Source organism: Camelina sativa, chromosome 9 (genome assembly GCF_030686135.1).
Source record: "Camelina sativa cultivar CO46 ecotype springtype chromosome 9, ASM3068613v1".
NCBI classification, from domain to species: Eukaryota; Viridiplantae; Streptophyta; class Magnoliopsida; order Brassicales; family Brassicaceae; genus Camelina; species Camelina sativa.
In genome coordinates, this window is record NC_141888.1 from 41,151,679 (window position 1) to 41,171,091 (window position 19,413).

Consider the following 19,413-nt stretch of genomic DNA (forward strand, 5'->3'; position numbering starts at 1 on the left):
AGCTGTTGGTATATAAGTATGATGATCATGAGGCTTGAAGGTCTAAATGTATCACTCCAAATGTCATCATGAGGCTTGAAGGTCTCTCAAGTGTGATGATGATCACCAAAGAACCCAACATAAACATTAAAAATTACAGCAACTAAGTAGACTCTTCTTAAACTAAACGTTACTCTCTCAAACTAAACGTTAGGAGGACAAATGGGATACTTCTTGCAAGCACAAAGAAGAAAAGCAAAGGGAGAGAGACTACTCAATCCAGAATATCAGAGATAGCTGTCTTCTTAAATGGATCACCTTGAGCCAACTGTGCTGCCATGGATTTGTTTGGAAATATATTATCCGCCTTCATTCTATCTCGCATTCCATATGCAGGGGCTTTGGCTTTTATGTAAGCCTGCATGAGGGCTTGGAACTGCCTAAGCCGAGATGTATACCCAGCTTCCCTCATTCTTTGGAATATCTTCTCTGTGTTATGAACATCTCCTCGTTTCGAGTACTCGTCCATGATATACATGAAGGAGTTCATCATCAGTTTTGTATGGCTCTGTTTCGATGCCTTGATCAGCAAAGAATCAGCCTTTTCAACTTCCCCAGCTTCCACATAGAGCTTGATGAGTGCATCCCATGTCGTTGCCTCAATCCTGCAACCGCTCTCAGCCATTCGTTTCACCAGATCCTTACCCTCTGAGAGCATCTTGTGATCTACGTAAACCCTCAAGAGAACGGAGTAAGTATTAGAAGAAGCTCTCCTGTCCATCTTCACAATCTTCTCAAAAATGGCCTCTGCTTCTTTTACTTTATTGAGCTTTCCAAAAGCGTTGATTGCAGCAAGGGATTCCTCAAACCGGGGCTTTGATTCACAGATCTTCCAAATCCTCTCCACTTCATCTTCTCTCCTAAGAGTGGCATAAATGGAGAGCAAATCTTTGAATGCACGACGATTTGCCTCTAAGCTTTCACCTTCCATCTCTTTCAAGACTTTCTCGGCTTTGTCTTTAAGACCAGCTCCGGAATAGTGTCTAGCAATGATAGCTTGTGTATGGAAGTCCATTTCAACACCTTCATCTTTCATTGTCTCCAGGATTTGCTCCATCCCACTAATGTCATTTGTTGCACCTTTGACGTCAATGAGGATTTTGTATGTGAGAAGACTGGGCTTGACGTTTTCTTTCTCCATGAGCAATAGAACATCAGCAATTTTCTTCCTGTCGACCCTCTTGTAGAGGAGAAGCATCTGATCACAAGTAAATGAAGAGAGAGGGAAACCCAAGTCCTTCATTTTGTTGAAGACAAGTTCAGATTTCTTCACGTTGCAAGCAGCCACAGTATTGGCCAATAGGGTACGGTAAATCACTTCCCCTTGGAAAGATTTAGGGATCTTGTGCAAGTAAGCTTCTCCGTTTTCTAAGCCACGGATCTTAACTGTGAGATCTAACCGAGAAGCATAATCTCTCTCGTTCATTTCAATTTTCTTATTTGCTTCCAACCACTCTGACATCTATACAAAACAGAAACAGAACAACGTAAGCACTTGAACCAAAATTTGAGATAGAAATTGTAAATAACAAAGTAAGAGAAGTAAAGAAAAAAACCTGTAAAGCTCTACCAAACATGCGACGTTTGCGGAGCTGAAGCATAGCCTTAGCAACCTCAACACGGGTGATATCATTACCAGCTTCAACCCATTTGTCAAGTGCACTACCAATAGAGAGACCTGGTGCGGAGACAATGGTCTTAAAAAGCTCAGATGGTTTATATTCTACAGTCTTTTTACTATCCTCAGTTTCAGTGAGGTCAAGTTCAAGTTCTTCTTCTTCACTGTCATCTTCATCAGCGGAGAGCTTTCCCTCAGGGGCCACCTCATCATCATCATCGCTACTTGTATTTTGGCCTGATATAGGACTTCCGAGTTCAGAGAAACCGTCTTCGAGGTCGTCGTCATACTCCTCTTCTTGATCACTTTTAGTGCCAGCACTGGAGGAAAGAGCACGTTGAGTGAAAGAGGAGATCTCGTCAAATCGTGGCAGAGCTGCTTCACGGTTACAAGAAACAACAATAGAAGAGGGTTGAAGAGTGAAGAAGGTCCTTTCTCCTCCTCCTCCGGATTGGAGTATATCTTTAGAATACACAGCAGAAGAAGAACAAGCTCCCAAACGGAGTCTCTGACTTCTGCCAAAACAAAAATCGTTGCGCCTTTTAGTTTCCAAATTGAAGGCATTTTCAAGGTAAAATCAAAAAGCTAAAATATTTCCACTTTATTCGAAATCTAATTTCTAGGAAGACAACATATAGTGGCTGACACCTCTAAAAAATCAGAGAGATAATTCTAACCTCCGCAAAACCTTGGAAAGAGCGAACATGCTTCCTCTCTCTCTTTCTGGAAATTACCTGCTTTTTGAAGAAAAAACACAACACACCCAACAAATATCAGATCAGATTATTATTATATCACAGATTCGAAAGAAAGGTTACGCCTTTCCACTGAAACCATCAGATCAGACCCAAAAAGAGAAATCGAAATAGAGAAGGAAAAACAGAAGAAGCTAGAAGAAGAGACGATTACGTGTGTAAACAAACAGACAGACAGTGCACTGCGTGAGCCGATCAAGAAATGGGATTGAGATAGTCTCTGAGGGTTTATGAGAAGATGATTGAAGACTGTAAATGACGATTTTAAGCTTTAGGGTTTTACGAATTCCTTGTTTTGACCATTTTGCCCTCTAACAAGGGTTTTTTTGTTTTGTTTTGTCGCGTCATTTAGCCATTAGGATTTAGGATAAACCAAATTGGGGTTTCGTAATAAAATCAGACCTTTTAACCTTTGATTATCGTAATTTCTTTTATCTGTATAAATGAAAAGACTGATTAGGTTGTTTCAAGCTGGATTTGGATATCTGAAAGAAACTAGTTTGAGAGATATCAAAGACCTTCCACATCCATCTACGTGCTTGATAGATAAAAGTAGATATTTTGCTCGCTTGACCGTCAATAAAAATCCCATCACCTGTTTTCAGTTAAATAATTAACACATAGAGGTAAACGAACTTTGTTGTTTTCAATCAAATCAACAAATGCATGTCTTGTAACATACAACTATACAACTTTTCAAAAATTTGTCCAGAGACCACAAAGCAAAGCTATAATTGCTATTATCAACTACTAAGCACAACAAGTAAGAAAACCATCTTCAATTACTAAAAATTTACGGTTGCAACCACCGTGCGTCAACCGAAACACCAGAGATTAGGATCAATAGTATTCAAGAACATGCTCTGCATTCTTGGCCAAATCCGTCTTCTTGTGCTCCCTGCTCCCCATTTCTTCCTCTCACTGTTCACTCTTAAGCAATCAGATTTCCCCATCGCAACAACTACAATTTTCCTAGTGCCTCCTTCAAACACGAAAAGGAAAGCCATAAATATCTTATAGCTTAGCATGGAAGACACTAACTAACTCTGTTTAGACTTCCCTACAAACCTTTTCCGCGCTTTCCTTTTTGAATTGATTTTGCAGATTCCAGTCAGAATCTCCTCAATGTCTATAGTATCACTGACATGCGTTTTCAACAGATTACAGTTATCCAAAAGACTGAGTTGATGAACAACACTTGGGGCAAGAGAAGTGTCATCTCGTACCCTTTTTCTTACATACTCCATTAGCACAATCCCTGCGAAATACCATTCTTGTTTCATAAGATCAAAACAATCCTGATGTGCTGGAACATTTGATAAAAGTGTCAGAAGTTAGAAGAGAACCTAGAGCTCGGAGCAGCTTAAGATCAAAATTGTCAGCTAGTTCTTGGTGACCACATATTTTGGCGCGTTGAATGGCTAGCTTCTTTAAGCTGATGAGCAAATCCTGCAAAAACAAAATGTTCAGCGGAAATCGATAGTCATTATCACTAACACGGATCAATATGTCTGCTTGACTGAAGAAATACAACAATACAATTATATACCAGCTCAGATTCTGCGAGAGAGCAAAACCAAGAGAGATCATCGGTGCTATTTGTCTTGAGTATTTGGCTTAATTCCTCCATTGCCTAAGAGAAGAAGGAGCATGATTCCAAGATTCAGAGATCAGGTGTAAAGGCATTCACTAGGTGCTTAAGAGACCAGTTATTTCTAATGAAGAGAAGCCCAGAATCCTAAGGCTAATATACTAAATTAATGGGAGAAGTTCGAAACTTTAGCTAACAGGAGGAGGTAAGCTACATAGATACATACATAGTTGTCTGTAGTATAAAATCGGACCTTAAAAGTAACGAATTAAAGAGAGTCCGGCGGCGGAGAAAGTGGCAGAGAGATATAGGCCTATCTATCCCTCACAAGCAATCTATTTGTAATTAAGGGGGACTCCGGCAAGTAGAGCGACAACGCTGAGATAGTTGCAGAGGGAGTCAGAAACGAACAAGACTCTAGAGAAAAAGAGAGAGAGATCGACGAAGATAAACCCTAATTTGTTCCGTCGGGAAATTAGAATCAGAAAGGGGGTTTTATCACTATAATAGCTATAATTAGTTAATCAAGAGAAGTAAGCACCGAGGATCCGTGGCGCAATGGTAGCGCGTCTGACTCCAGATCAGAAGGTTGCGTGTTCGATTCACGTCGGGTTCAATCCCCCGAATTAAATCCTGTTTCTTTTTTTAATTCCTATTTTAACCCCCTGGCTTTTGTATACGGTTCACTACTACTAGCTCATTGTTTTTAGTTGCCCGATACAGATGCTTCGCTTTGCAATTACGACAAGTCAAACTTTCCAGCCTTCTCGCACGTGTTCTTCCTCCCCCCTAAACTAATTGTCGTTATATGTCTAGCGCTACGTATAACGTATGTCTAGCGGATTTAAACAACATGGTAACACACAATAATGACACCAATGTAAACTGGTAGATTGTAACTTGTAAATATTAAATTCAACATCACCAAATCAAAACATATAAACTTATGTTACACTAGATTTGGCTACGTATAACGTATGTCTAGCGGATTTAAACAACATGGTAACACACAATAATGACACCAATGTAAACTGGTAGATTGTAACTTGTAAATATTAAATTCAACATCACCAAATCAAAACATATAAACTTATGTTACACTAGATCTGGACCCGCACGTACGTGCGGGATTGATTTAAAAAAACTAAGTTTACTAACATATTTATAATTTAGTATGTACATGTGGGTTATGTATGTAAACGTTTATTAAGAATTTTATTAACATTCATAATCCAAACTCGTACTAAATTAATATTTGATTTGTTTTTTAATTTGGTTTAGATAAAAAGAATGACCAAATTTGTTTTTGTTATCAGTAAAGACAATTATTTTTTAAAAAAATAGTAAGAGAAAGATAGTATGTCTATAGGGCAGAAACTCCGTCATATCCCGCATATGTCGTATTTTTCCATCTCAAAACTATAATTTTAATAATAATTTTTCATTTTAAATTGTATATTTTAGTTTAACAAATAAAATATTCATGAACCGGATGACCAATATATAGTTGTCAAAAAGGTCAAACCGGTCCGCTATACCTGCTTTGCAATGGATAAAAGCATTATGACTAATGGAAAATCTGTTCCACGTAATCCACATGACTAAAAATTATGTCTGATCCATATATATCCTGCTTAAATTTGTATTACCCATAATTCTTGTCCTGTATTTTATCAGGAATAGTTTAGCTAATAATTTTATTTTCCAGATTATGTGTTCCTTACCTGATTAAAATCTGATTAAAACCTGTTAGAAACAAATAAAAAGATTTAGGAGTGAGCGTAATTCATGTTTTGTTCTTTTGTGTTCCATTTTATCTTATACCCATTTGTAATGGCCTGTTGCAATATGATACATTTCCGATATGGGAAAAATTTTATATTCCTAAAATAGAAACGGGACGGAACGAAAACATAAGTTCTTGAAGTCTCGTTTGGGACAAACACAAATATAATTCATAATATATTTATATATCATATCATATGATTAAAATATTAGAAGATTAGTTGACCTATTTATTCTTATTCTTTGATATATGGTCAATTTATATTGGATTACATTTCTTTGTTTTTATTTTTATTTTTAACTATTATAGAACATGGTTTAATGTTTTTTATTTTTTATATTGAACATTTTTATGTTATGTAAACTGAAAATATGCTACATAATATATTGGAAGCATTAATTCATTTTAATTCTAACATGACCCTGGACTTTATTTTTTGAAAAAATATATTCTCATCTTGTTCGTCTCTTTTCATCCCGTTTCCATCCCATTATTCTCTTATCATTTCCTCAGAATCATGTTCCCAAAATTTAGCACACAATCACGTAATTGTTTGATTCGAAACAAAATGAAACAAAATTTAGCACACAATCGCATTCAGTTAACTGGATTTAGTACATGCTTCCGCAAGCTAAGCTGAAGAAAAAGAACATATTAAAAATACTGTTGTTTTATTTTAGTTATACATGTTCTTAGACCCGCACATTTATGCATGTATATGTTATAGGTAAGTAGTAACATACGTTTGAAACAAACGTATGTATATCTTAATTAAGTTATCATATATACAAATGATTGAGGTTGAAAGATTGCAATCATCCCAATTATTTTAAAAAAATATTAAACACATGCGATGTTCTATTCTCTTCTATCTCTTTTATCCTTATATTAAAAATTTGTATGAAAATTAGTCAAACATGTTTATACGGGTTTTATGAAAATATCGTTAATATTTTTATATACACCAACCAAAAAGAAAAACTAAAATTAAACTCAAAGAAGAAAATAAGTATAAAAGGGTCAGAAATCCTATAACATTGAAGTTCTGAAAGTCAATTTAGTAATCCAAATTTTATGATCTTTAATCAAATAATTTGACTAAAATAAATAACAATAGAATTGCTGAGTGTGCTAAATTAAATTTGAAAGTATAAAAAATTACAAAAACTCTAATTGGATATATGAGGATTTAGTCGAATAACTGCAAAATCACCCATAAAATAGAACCGAACACAATGTAATTTGAGGTATTAATGATGCCCATTAAGATACAAAGAAGAAAGCTTGATCGGGGAGGGGGGAAGTCATCTTCAACACTGTGAACATCATCGAGACATGCAAATCCATGTTAGCTCTGAAAATATATATTTGTTTCGCCTCTTCCAGTTCTATGTAATTTTTGCCACATAGATAAATAACAACCGAGTAGTTCACTGTAAAGTTCATTATGATTTGAGAAAATATAAAGAAGAAATCAATCACACTAATATGATTTAATACCAATAGGCTACGTGTAACAATATAATCATAGTTTGTTTTTAACAAAACAAAAAAACAAAAAATCATGCAGCAAAAGTACACTATTATAATTAATGTATATATAAGTACTAACATAAAAAACTATAACTATTCAAAAAAAATCGTAAGAAAAAATCAATTATAACTTGATTGTTTCACAACATCCATATTTTAGAAGTTGTACATTTTTGATTTTTATGTTTCACATGTTATTGAAGAGTTTCAAATATAAAACACTATAAGAAAATGAAAAAAATAAAAGTCAGAAAATTTAAAACTCAAAATATTGATGCTGGGAAATTTTTTTGTGAATGAAAGAAACTAAAAACTTCGACTTCGACACATCTTATATAGTGATGAAGATTAATATATCTTTCCAAACACAATATATTTTATGATACTAACAAACACGATTTTGGTATTTACTTTAGATTTGTACATTTAGTTTTGGATTTTATAGATTTTAGAAAAAGGAAAATCATAATATAAATCATAAATATTGTTTACGACGATATCTCCAAATATATAACCAAATTAATTTTTTATACATATATACAATTTTGAATTTAATTGCTCGATTTTTATAGAAACATTTCTAAATTATTTCTATAAATAAAATTAGATGATTTTGTATATTAGGTAACATTAAAATCAGAAATTTTTGTTTCCGGATATATCTCAAAATATATAATCAAATTAAATATGTTAACATATATAAAATTTCGAATTTAATTTCCCAAATCAAATAGTTTACATAAATATCGGAATTATTATTTCCTTAAATTGATTAAACAAAAAACTTATTTTTTTTGAATTTTATTGCAGATGATTGTTTCGATTCTGTTTGGGTACGGGACTATGAAAAACAGCTCCCTACACTTAATACATGATCCAAACAAAATCAATCCGGCTCACAATAGAATCCCCTTATTTTTACCATGAAATTTACTTTAATATCTCTCTCCTATTGTATGCTTTTTAATTTATTCAGGGTTATTTTATGTCATATATTCTCATGTTTCATTTTTGCCTTGAAATAATGCTTCCCTTTTAATAGTATAGATAGTATCTAACTGTAAACTTGTTTTACATACAGTATAGCAAAATCTCAATTTACGATGCTTCAAAGTCCAAACGATCATTTGCAAAGATATGTACATTTTAAAAAATATATCGTAAATTTCTTTTACTATAATCGAAAATGTTCAAATCAACTTGATCCTGACTAAATCTCCGAAATATGAGGAGTGCGGGATTTCTTTTACTACTTAAAGACAAAGACAATAGTCTTTTTGAAAAAGGGTTAAGACATGCACAATTAGTCAGTGACCAATATGATTCAAATCGTAGTAAAACATTCAAATTTTAGTCCATAATTTAACCACCACAAATTGTTCATGCATAGTTCAAATTGGTTAGTAAAGCTAAGAATTTTATTGAAGATACTCGGATGAGTTTGGGAATATTATAATAATGTTAACAACATATAAATACATGTCTGAGACATTGGAAATATTGATCGAAACTTGTAATGCGGTAAAGTCGGCAGTCGTGCCTGCACCAGAAAACAACCTACCCCTGCACGTGTTCATAAGAATGTGATCAATATTTTATATCTACCATACCGTTGATTCTTTTTGACTTCATTTTTTTTGTTTACTTTATTTCGAAACAGCACATAATTTTCCCGTTAACTTTTGGGTTGTCGCATCATATATACGAGAATATCTATTTGTTAAGAGTTGAGTAATTTGTTGCATGACGTTTAAACTTTGAATACCTCTAGTTGAGACATCTCAAACATACATTATTTCATTCATTTTACAAGCCAATATGCCAATGGTTAAATATAATCGTTGTTTTAAAAAAATTATAATCGTTGTTAAAATAAAGGCAAATTAAACAATGCATCGAAGAAACGGAAATTTTCCAATCATGAAGTCAATGTTTCCTGAGCTAGCTGTATGTGTCTGCGTGGCACCTGACAAACAGAACCCAGGATGCTTCCAGTGGCATTCTCGTGGTTTTCCTCAAAACCAGTGTTCTTCTTCTAAACTCAAACTCATAAAACCCAAGCCCTTCCTCAACCATTAGAGATAGTACTCACAAAGTCACAATATCGACATCTTTCAATTCGTCCAACGAACATACAATGTACCAAGAAGCCGCACTCCTCGTAGCTCTCCTCTTCCTCTCTTCGAACATCGTGTTATCAGTCCCAATCCGTGATGGTACTGAATCTTTTAAGCTCATTCAACTCAAACCTGATGTGATATATTAACTAATATAACTAACATTACTCGTTTGGTGCTTTCAGGTTTATTACCAAACGGTAATTTCGAGCTGGGTCCTAGACCCTCCCAATTGAAAGGATCCTTGGTTAAGGAACGAACCGCCGTACCAGACTGGGACATAACCGGTTTTGTGGAGTACATCAAATCCGGTCAGAAACAAGACGACATGGTCTTGGTCGTACCGCAAGGTTCATCCGCCGTTCGCTTAGGCAACGAAGCCTCAATCTCCCAGAAAATCTCCGTTATACCCGGCCGTCTGTACTCAATTACATTCAGCGCCGCTAGAACCTGCGCTCAGGACGAGCGGCTTAACATCTCTGTCACCCATGAGTCAGGTGTGATCCCTATTCAGACGATGTATGGCAGCGATGGTTGGGACTCATACTCTTGGGCTTTTAAAGCTGGTGGACCCAAAATCGAGATCCGGTTCCATAACCCGGGTGTTGAGGAGCACCCGGCTTGTGGACCGTTGATCGACGCCGTTGCTATCAAGGCTTTGTTTCCTCCCAGATTCTCCGGCAGTAAGTGAACCAGAACCGATCATGGTATTGTTTTTAGAGTAAACCGAATCCGGTTAACTAAATTAAGTGTGGTTTAATTTGTTTGTAGACAATCTGATAAAGAATGGGAACTTCGAAGAAGGACCTTACGTGTTTCCCAAGGCAAAATGGGGAGTGCTGATCCCACCGTTCATCGAGGACGATAACAGCCCATTGCCCGGTTGGATCATCGAGTCTCTCAAGGCCGTAAAGTACGTAGACAAAGCTCATTTCGCTGTCCCCGAAGGACACCGAGCCATCGAGCTTGTTGGAGGCAAAGAGAGCGCCATTTCTCAGATCGTGAGAACGTCGGTGAACAAATTCTATGCCCTCACGTTCAACGTTGGAGACGCCAGAGACGGTTGCGAGGGACCAATGATTGTGGAGGCGTTAGCTGGACGGGGAAAGACCATGGTGGATTACGCGTCTAAAGGGAAAGGTGGGTTCAAACGGGGAAGGCTTGTGTTCAAGGCTGCGTCGGCGAGGACACGTGTCACTTTCTTGAGCACGTTCTACCATATGAAGAGCGATCACTCTGGCTCGCTATGTGGTCCGGTGATCGATGGCGTTAGGCTGGTGGCGGTTGGGAAACTTAGAGGGTGAAGCCGGACAAATGTGGAAGTTTGTGTCGTCAATTGACTCAATCTCGTGGTTAACTGTAATTTATGCATGTTTCGAAAGATTTTATTTACATAATAAAAAACGTAATTTACGATCTAATCCAACATATTTTATTATCTAAATTAATCATCGTTGTCTAAATCAACTTTAATAGCCAAAAAAAATAGAACTATAAGAAAAATGTACTTATTAATTGAAAAAGTCTGACTGAAAGTAAAATATTCCATTGGTTTTATAATTAAAAAATGTACTTCTTAAATTTACAAATACATCTGATAATATATTTCTTAAATTTTTATTGGTTATTATTAAAGTATTGATATATTTTTTATTGGTTATTATCAAAGTATTGTTTAAAATTTTATATTTCTTAAATTTTTCTTAATATATATATTTCAAAGTATTGATCAGGCTGCACAAAGATTATAAGGTGTGATTTTCGGTCATAATATCAAGTTTTATAAGTAAAAATTTGAGAACAAAAATTGTAACTTAGTGTTGTTGATTTACCTGCTGATAGTTGCCAATGTAACCTCCATCATGGTACCTTGGTTGAGATGCAAAACCATAAAGTAAAATATTCGATTGGTTTTATAATTAAAAAATGTACTTCTTAAATTTACAAATACAGTAATCTAATCCAACATGTTTTATTAACTAAATTAATCGTCGTTTAAATATGGTTTATCGTCTAACTCAACTTTATTAACCAATAAAAATTTAAGAAATATATTATCAGATCCCCAATATACATATTCGGTAATTCCATAAGAAAAATGATACTTACTAGGATTTCATCCGCGGTACACCGCGAGACTAAATTATAAATTATTGTATTTTAAATAATAATTTTAAATTTATTTAATTTTTAAATTCTCAATTAATTAATTTTTGTCTAATTAATTTATAATTTGGTTTTGAATTTTTTTTCTTGTTCTTACATTTTATAAAGTTTACAACCTAATTACATTAAATTTGTTATTAGATATAATATAAAATTCTAGACTTTTTTTGTTCTCTAGAATTATATAGAGGTATATGCCTATATAATATGTTAGTGTATATTTTTGTGTATTTAATTTTTTTTTAGTATTAATAATGTGTTATAGTATGTATAATATTTTGTAGTACATATACTAAATAATTTATAAGTTAATTTTCAAAACTATGATTACAAATATATAGTATATATGAGATAAACTAATAGTTTTAGTTTTGGAAATTTATTTAGGATGAGAAATTGAAAAACAAATTAATAATTAATGCTAATGGCATGCTTATAAATAGGTATGAATTTCAGGATTTATTTTATAAATATCTCAAAAATGTATATATAGATTTTTTTCAAAAAAAAAAAAAATGTATATATAGATTAATTAAAAAATCGACTGAAAGTAAAATATTGGATTCGTTTGATAATGGGTCAAGAAGTAGGACGATTCAGGCCCAGTAGCAGGCCCTAGCGAAAAAGTCGAAGGGAGTGTCTTGTCTTTTGTTTAATCAAAATCTATCATTTCCGTTTGCAGAAGAAGGTAGTCGGAGACTGAGAGAATCATCTGAGATCGGAAACGATATACCTAGCTTTCATTATGTGGAGGAGAATCCTTTCATCGCATCTTAAATCCATCGCCGCCGTTGGATCCTGCGCGGCTCCTTCGTGCAGACACGCCTTGGCCGAGTCCACTCTCTCGACTCGTGCCTCCTCCATTCCCGCATATTCCTCGATTTTATCTCGTCAAATCGGTTCCGCTGCTGGTAATTTATGGATCTCTATTGTCATCTGATGATTTATCGTGTGCTTGTTCTTTGATCTATAACGGATTGGACCTTTTTTTAGATTGTTGAAACCAGATTCTGTAATTTGTGTTTCGGTTTCTGGAAGATAGATTTTAAAAAATGACGAGCTGGTTGATTTGTGTTGTTTGATTACAGCGGATAGTGCTGTGAAGAAGCGTGTTGAAGATGTGATGCCTATTGCAACTGGGCACGAGAAAGAGGAACTAGAAGCCGAATTGGAGGTACACGGATTACATGACTAAATAGTTAAAGAGGAACTTAGGCACACTGTTAGAGATTAGCTAACCAACATCTTTCTGTTGCTTTAGAGCTTGTGGTTAATGATATATAATATGTAGGAGTGTGTGTATTCAGTGATTACCTTTTGGATCTATATCATCAGATCATATATATGTTCTGTAGTCAGTATCAAAGATAGGATAGGTGTATTGATTTTGATTCTGATTGCTACTAGTTTACCTTTCACAGGGAAGGAAGCTGGACGATATAGACTTTCCCGAAGGGCCTTTTGGAACAAAGGTGTGTTAGTGTTATTATAAAAAGATCGATAGTAATCTCTTGATGCGAAAGCTCTCGAATCTTGTCTGACTGTTATGTTTTCTGCTATTCAGGAAGCTCCTGCTGTTGTCAAATCCTACTACGACATGAGAATAGTTGGTTGCCCTGGAGGTGAAGGAGGTGGGTCTTTTATTTTTTTGGTTTCAATGTTGTGCACTTTTTAGACCAAAGGATATAGTGTGATTCATTTTGTAACTTCAGAGGATGAGCATGATGTTGTCTGGTTCTGGCTGGAGAAAGGCAAGCATTTTGAATGCCCTGTGTGTACACAGTATTTTAAGGTTAGCCATCAAGCATAGTAGTAGATTATATTATATCCATCATAAGTACTGTGGTGTTAGATTAACTGATGAATGCAATATGGTTTTGAGTATAGCTTGAGGTGGTCGGCCCTGGAGGACCTCCTGACGGGCATGGCGATGATCATCACTGATCCAAAGGAAACAATCTAATGTAATAAGAAAGAGTGTGACTTCTGGAAAACGTGAAGCTTCGTTTTGTTTTTGTTTAAATCTCACTCTCCCTGCTTTGCTTTTTTTACTAATTTGGCTTCAGCGATTGTTTTTAAACACGAAAAAATAGATGTCCATCTTCAGGCTCTCGTCGCCATTTTTTGTTTTGCCAAATAATTGAGAGATGCTACTACTACATTCATTCTTTCTTCTTCTTATGCTCTTTAACGATTTGTGTTTATTGATACTAAAAGTATAGTGTTAGCGAAAAAGAAAACTATTTCATGGTAAAAAAGCTTAAAAGTAAAAAGTTATATGTACGTTGGTTTAAGGGTAATAGTGTAGTAATATGTACGTTGGTTTTGCTAGCTGTGACATAGTAAAAATAACTATTTTTTTTTTAAAACTAAAAGAGAGTGAAATTTAAGAAAGAAATACAATACAATGAAATCAACTTTTTGTGACTAGAGCTTAAAATTAAAAGTTAATAGTCTAAAAAAATTAAAGAAACCATTTCATACAAACTAGACAAATATTTTAAATATCACTTTCTAGTTACTTTAATGTGAATTAAAGAAATAAATCCATAAATGATGATTTATCTCATGAAAGAAAAGGAAATACTGTAACAAATTAGTACTTCCCAATATATAAGGCAAGAGAATGAATGATTAATTAAGGGTAAAAGATTTTAGAAAATATACGGTCCAGATCTGAGGAGTGAGAGGAACACCGTAAACGGCGTGTATCATATAGGCGCCATCTGCGAACTTACTTACTGTAAGGGGAATTTTAACAAAGTTCCAGAACAAATTAAAGTCAGTTTCGTCCGATAAAATCAAAATCTGAAGAGAAGGCGAAGAAAGCAAATACGAAAAAGATCTCTATTCCGGGAACTAATAATGTCTCTGACAAGCGTAAATATGTCGGAGGATGTCTGGTTGACTTGCCTCACTCACGCATTATCCACCGAGACCGAAGAAATCATGGGTCTCCTTCTCGGCGACATCGAGGTGAGCTTCTCCCTTCACACACTCTTAATTTTGTCTTGGATTCGATAATTGCTTCAGATTCTTGTTTTTAATTGTCTCAATTCACTCCCAAAGTTTGGATTTTTGCCTCTGTTTTCTCGATTAAGGCTTGAACAATTAGTTAATCAAATCTTGTTTCTTGTTTGTATGTGTTCTGATTCTTCAATTGATTAGTACTCCAAAAACGGAAGTGCCACAGCTCTGATCTGGGGAGCATCTCCTCAGTCACGGTCTGATCGGCAGAAAGATCGAGTCGAAACCAATCCTGAACAGTTGGCTGCTGCTTCAGCTCAGGCTGATATATCCTTTTTTTCCTAAAGCTTACATTGCTCAGGGCTGATTGTGTAGAGATATTGGTTTGGTTAAAAACAAGTTTTCATATATTCTTCTTCCTTAACTAACTTGGACACAGAATGACCATATCAACAGGCAGAACTACTCGTGTGATTGGATGGTACCACTCCCATCCTCATATTACCGTCCTTCCTTCCCATGTCGGTATGTTTTTTTTATCTTACTTTACCTACTAGTCAAATGATTCCAGCTTCTGTTACCTTATTACTACTGTATTGTTATTATTACGTTTTTAGCTAGGTTAGGGTTGACTAGTATAGTATATGGTTTTATATTGTTACTTCTTACTTTACCTAGTCAAATGATTCCAGCTTTTGTTACCTTACTACTACTCTATGTTATTATTTTTGTTTTGAGCTAGGTTAGGGTTGACTAGTATAGTATATGGTTCTATCTTGTTCCTCATGATCTATATGTCATGTTTATTCTCGATGCAGATGTTCGGACACAAGCTATGTATCAGCTTTTAGATTCTGGGTTTATTGGCCTCATATTTTCCTGTTTTAGTGAAGATGCTAACAAGGTTGGTACGCGTGGATTAGGAGGAACTTGAAATGTTTTCAAGAATACTTACCTTCCTTCTTCTCAGCTGTTTGGACTCATTGCTAAATTGGCTTAGTTGTGATATCTCCAGGTTGGTAGAATTCAAGTTATCGCTTTCCAATCCTCTGATGGAAAGCCTAATGCTACTCCTAAATCAATGAGCCTGGTTCTTGCTAATAAAGATTCTGTCATCGATTTAGAATCTTCATTAAGTTCATCAGACTCTATATTTCCGAGATCCTCTTCTGGTCGGGGAGATATTCCTGAGCAAGACACAAGTGATACTGCTACAACTTCCGGATCCAAGGTCTCTTTTGCCTAAATCTGTAGAAATTCACTCAGAGCTTAATGGAAACTTGTCAATATTGTAATTTGTGCCTAGTATAGTAACTCATTTTCCAAATTCTTTGAGAGACAATCATGGGATGATATGTTGTATATATACACATTGATGTTTGAGCTTTGTATGTGTGTGTAGGCTGGAGGAAGAGTTTCAGATTTTGGGGCTTTCTTTGTTAACAATGGTGCTGAGGCCAACATCACCAGAAGAGATGGGACAAGTGGAAATCTCAGCAGTTCAGCTATAGAAATTGACCCAATGGACATGTCTGAAAGTATGCAAGAGGCAATGCTCCGTTCTAATTTAGAAACCAGGTATATATTTCTCAACTTGCACTTTTTTGGGCTTATGAACACTGACTGCTCCGTTTTATTTATGTAATTACTTAACATGCACTTTTGGGATTTTCACGTGCAGTGGTGTGGGAAATGTTAGAAAAGAAGTCCCACTTCATGTTTTGCCGACTTCATCGCTTCTTGAACTCAATTCACCTCTAGCTTCTTTTAAGGATCTGCAAAGAGTACTCTACGAGGAGGAACGAGCTGCATACCACCAATCCGTGCAGCAAAGCATAAGGTTTTTGATTCACTCTTTTTTTTTATAAATCTTATTTCATACCTAATAATAATAGAGATTTAAAGTGCAAAAGCTCCTTGTGTTTCTTCTCTAGAGACGGGAGAGTTCATCCTCTTGCTTTCATCCACAACACATCGACATATCAGGCTTCCATGTGCAAGCTGATCGAATACTGGTTAGTGAAGCGTGTTATAACATTTTGATATGTGATTTTGTTCGTTTGTTACATGGGTGGTTCTAATATGCTTTTGCAGTTTGAGTCCCGCCATCAGTGCACTTCAAGGTAGGCTGAGGGAGAACAAGATCCGGGTATGTTTTCTCCTTATAATAAGCTCTCTCTCTCTCATGGTTTTTTATGTTTATGTTCGGTTTGAAAACCTGTTAGTGTGTGGTGCAGTTAGCAATGCTGATGGAGGAAGCTGAGGTTCTGGAAGCACAGAAACTAAAAGGAGCAGAGACAAGCGGGGGACCATCTCATAATCTGGCTCATGGTTCTGGCAGCCGAAGCAGAAGAGGATCGTAGAAAGATGTGCGACTAAAGGGCACATGCCATCCTCTTTGTGTATGTTTTCTATTTAGACATACATTTTGGTTTCTTACAACTGTATCATATGCAGGCATGTGTTTGTAGTTTCCCCATCTGTAGCATTATTATTGGTTTTTGTTCTCTCATGGAAGATTAACTCTCTTTTTTTTTCCAAGAGATGTTGTAATATATGTATTCATATATATATGAAATTCATCATGAATATGATGAGATGGGAAAGAATTAATGAAACCTTAATCGCACATTCATCATTCATCATTATGAAGATTGATTGTAAACATCCCAAGTTATAAGTAAAAAAGGAAAAAACAAAATGAGTTGTTGTTCTACTATGTCACTGGAATCTGTCTATTGAATAAAGTTAGTGAGCAGAAGAAGCCTAGTCTCCTTTGGTGGATAAGGAGGGCATAGATCTGCAACATCGGATGATCTTCCTGAGGTCGCTTCGCATGGAGAGAAACGCAGAAAGGGATGCAAGAAAGAGCGTCGGGTAGACACGAACAGAGTTTCTCTGTGCGGTAATCCAATCATGAGCAGAGTCCAAGAGAAGCATGTCTCTGACAAGACCCCAGTATATCAAAAGCGTTCCGAGGAAGCTAATCCTTGTGGGTTTGAAGAGGTTCAGTAAAGCACCAAGCAGACATAAACAACTCCCAGCAAAGACCTGATAAAGCAGATATGACATGACATGGTTAAGAGTAATGAAAGGCGTTGTTTGTTATATCTAGCAAAGTGAAATAGGGGAAGAAGCAAAAACCTCGAGATGATGAATATCAGTTGAAAAGGAGAATGGATAAATGTGGTCGAAACCGTACGAGGTGAACAAGTTGTGATAGTTGGAGGAGCCAGCAGCAAATAGAGACTTGGCAAAGGCACCAGGGAAAAGGAAGGTCTTGACAACATATGAAGGAACCAATTCACTTGCAATCAACTCAGAGGAACAATTTTTGCTTGAGATATATAAAAGCAAAAAAAAAAAAAGGCGGTGTTGTTCTTTGCTTCAGTTATTATTACCAATTCTTCTTATAAGTCGATGTGTATTTGGGTTTATTTTTCTTTTTAATTAATATCGTATTGTTATGTACTTATACACTTATATGTTTCATGTGACAACAAACAATGTTGAGGAGGACTATAACTTACAACAACCAGTCGATATATCAAACTTAATGCCAGTTATTAAAATATTAATGAATTCAACCAAAACAAAAAAAAAATCGCTCGTTTATGTTTCAAAATAGCGATAGATTTACATGGCTCTTTGCCAAACTTGGGATTTTATTTGGGACAATTTGAAGAATATACTAAATTTGAAAAGAAATTTGAAAATTATACTTAATATTATAGTTATTTGAAAACTACACATTTTGAAATGAAAATGGACAAAAATACACTTATTATTAAACAATTTTAACAATTAAATAAAAACAATAAAAATTTAATTTATATTTAAAAACAAATCAACTTAAAAAATACATTACTTTTAAAAATTGTTAAATTCGGAATTAATTATCACATCTACAATACTCACTTGGATCTTGAATAAGTCGAACCGAATGAACAAACACTCCGTCATAATTCTTCAGTTCATCGAGCTTGTCTTTCATTTTCTCGCAGGTGTCAGCCGCATAAACATTTAAGTCACCCAGGAGCCACCGCCGTCGGTAGCAAAAACGCTGAATATTGCGGAAGACATTCGGAACGGTCGCGTTCTAGGGAATCTCGTTAGATTCCCCGTCCCAGAAGCTTGCCATCTTGATTAAGCTTCTTCTCTTGAAGAGTTGGAATTTTTTCCCTATTCTTTTCTGTCTAGATTCGGAGATCATGCGGCTAGACTTGACCATGATTTTGCGGCTGTCTAGAAAGCCCTAATCAGATCGGGAGACGAGAATTGATACTGTCATCACCATGGTGTTATTACCATTTTGCGGCTATCTCTCCCCTTGGATGTAATGGGCATAGCCCAATTATATTTTGAGTTTTAAGCGTTGGGAGAAACGATTAATGAGCCTGAGTTTAAGCTTTTTGGGCTTTTCAACATAATTATCAAATCTCTTTTATGGTTCTCAAACTTAACATTTTTGAAGTACATTTTTGGGCCATTTTTTTTTATCTTTATATCCAAACAAGTCTCAATTAAATTCTCTACAATCCTTACAACTAAACACAATCATTTCCTTACTTGATAATATTAATTTCAATTTTCCTAAAATATATCTACCTAATTTAAAGCGATATGTTAGATTAAAATATAATTCTCCTTTCAATTTTATTTATTCTTATATTTAGTTATTTGAATTTACTATTTAATATATATGATGTGATTTGATAAAATTTTAGATTTTAGATTTTATATTTAATACATATGATCTGATTAGATTTATACATATGATTTTAGATTTTAGATTTTTGATAAAATTTTAGATTTAAGATAAAATTTTAGATTTTTTTGGC

The 19,413-nt window shown here is 35.0% G+C and overlaps 6 protein-coding genes and 1 non-coding gene across 8 annotated transcripts; 4 read left to right on the plus strand and 3 right to left on the minus strand.

Moving 5' to 3' along the window:
- Positions 1-34: 34 nt before the first annotated feature.
- LOC104714354 (pentatricopeptide repeat-containing protein At1g80270, mitochondrial) lies at positions 35-2,709 on the minus strand. 2 transcript variants are annotated; one of them, XM_010431685.3, is made up of 4 exons: positions 2,567-2,709; positions 2,335-2,391; positions 1,596-2,172; positions 35-1,501 (listed from the first exon to the last, which is right to left on the minus strand). In XM_010431685.3, exons 2-4 carry the CDS (start codon positions 2,361-2,363, stop codon positions 254-256), a joined length of 1,854 nt encoding a protein of 617 aa, XP_010429987.1. In that variant the 5' UTR covers positions 2,364-2,391; positions 2,567-2,709; the 3' UTR covers positions 35-253. The 2 variants fall into 2 exon arrangements, with proteins under 2 accessions (XP_010429987.1, XP_010429988.1); XM_010431686.3 differs by having other exon boundaries at positions 2,335-2,394; positions 2,567-2,678.
- A 330-nt stretch (positions 2,710-3,039) lies between these two features.
- On the minus strand, positions 3,040-4,472 carry LOC104714355 (uncharacterized). The gene is made up of 5 exons (XM_010431687.3): positions 4,257-4,472; positions 3,962-4,045; positions 3,759-3,861; positions 3,481-3,670; positions 3,040-3,394 (listed from the first exon to the last, which is right to left on the minus strand). The coding sequence occupies exons 2-5, from the start codon at positions 4,040-4,042 to the stop codon at positions 3,385-3,387; spliced, it is 384 nt and encodes a 127-aa protein (XP_010429989.1). The 5' UTR covers positions 4,043-4,045; positions 4,257-4,472; the 3' UTR covers positions 3,040-3,384.
- A 75-nt stretch (positions 4,473-4,547) lies between these two features.
- On the plus strand, positions 4,548-4,619 carry TRNAW-CCA (transfer RNA tryptophan (anticodon CCA)). The gene has a single exon. It is a non-coding gene; the product is annotated as a tRNA-Trp (tRNA).
- Positions 4,620-9,405: 4,786 nt separating this feature from the next.
- On the plus strand, positions 9,406-10,860 carry LOC104714356 (protein DUF642 L-GALACTONO-1,4-LACTONE-RESPONSIVE GENE 1-like). Its single transcript, XM_010431689.3, has 3 exons — positions 9,406-9,538; positions 9,625-10,122; positions 10,211-10,860. Exons 1-3 carry the CDS (start codon positions 9,460-9,462, stop codon positions 10,741-10,743), a joined length of 1,110 nt encoding a protein of 369 aa, XP_010429991.1. The 5' UTR covers positions 9,406-9,459; the 3' UTR covers positions 10,744-10,860.
- A 1,349-nt stretch (positions 10,861-12,209) lies between these two features.
- Positions 12,210-13,773, plus strand: LOC104714357 (cytochrome c oxidase subunit 5b-2, mitochondrial). Its single transcript, XM_010431690.3, has 6 exons — positions 12,210-12,516; positions 12,694-12,779; positions 13,027-13,077; positions 13,170-13,236; positions 13,318-13,397; positions 13,493-13,773. Exons 1-6 carry the CDS (start codon positions 12,351-12,353, stop codon positions 13,547-13,549), a joined length of 507 nt encoding a protein of 168 aa, XP_010429992.1. The 5' UTR covers positions 12,210-12,350; the 3' UTR covers positions 13,550-13,773.
- Positions 13,774-14,365: 592 nt separating this feature from the next.
- Positions 14,366-17,190, plus strand: LOC104715996 (uncharacterized). The gene is made up of 10 exons (XM_087463702.1): positions 14,366-14,581; positions 14,774-14,899; positions 15,010-15,097; positions 15,391-15,476; positions 15,588-15,803; positions 15,975-16,150; positions 16,254-16,412; positions 16,507-16,587; positions 16,667-16,721; positions 16,810-17,190. Exons 1-10 carry the CDS (start codon positions 14,471-14,473, stop codon positions 16,933-16,935), a joined length of 1,224 nt encoding a protein of 407 aa, XP_087319828.1. The 5' UTR covers positions 14,366-14,470; the 3' UTR covers positions 16,936-17,190.
- Positions 17,187-18,566, minus strand: LOC104715997 (uncharacterized). The gene is made up of 3 exons (XM_087465933.1): positions 18,491-18,566; positions 17,717-17,952; positions 17,187-17,623 (listed from the first exon to the last, which is right to left on the minus strand). Exons 1-3 carry the CDS (start codon positions 18,564-18,566, stop codon positions 17,339-17,341), a joined length of 597 nt encoding a protein of 198 aa, XP_087322059.1. The 3' UTR covers positions 17,187-17,338.
- Between the last annotated feature and the right edge of the window lie 847 nt (positions 18,567-19,413).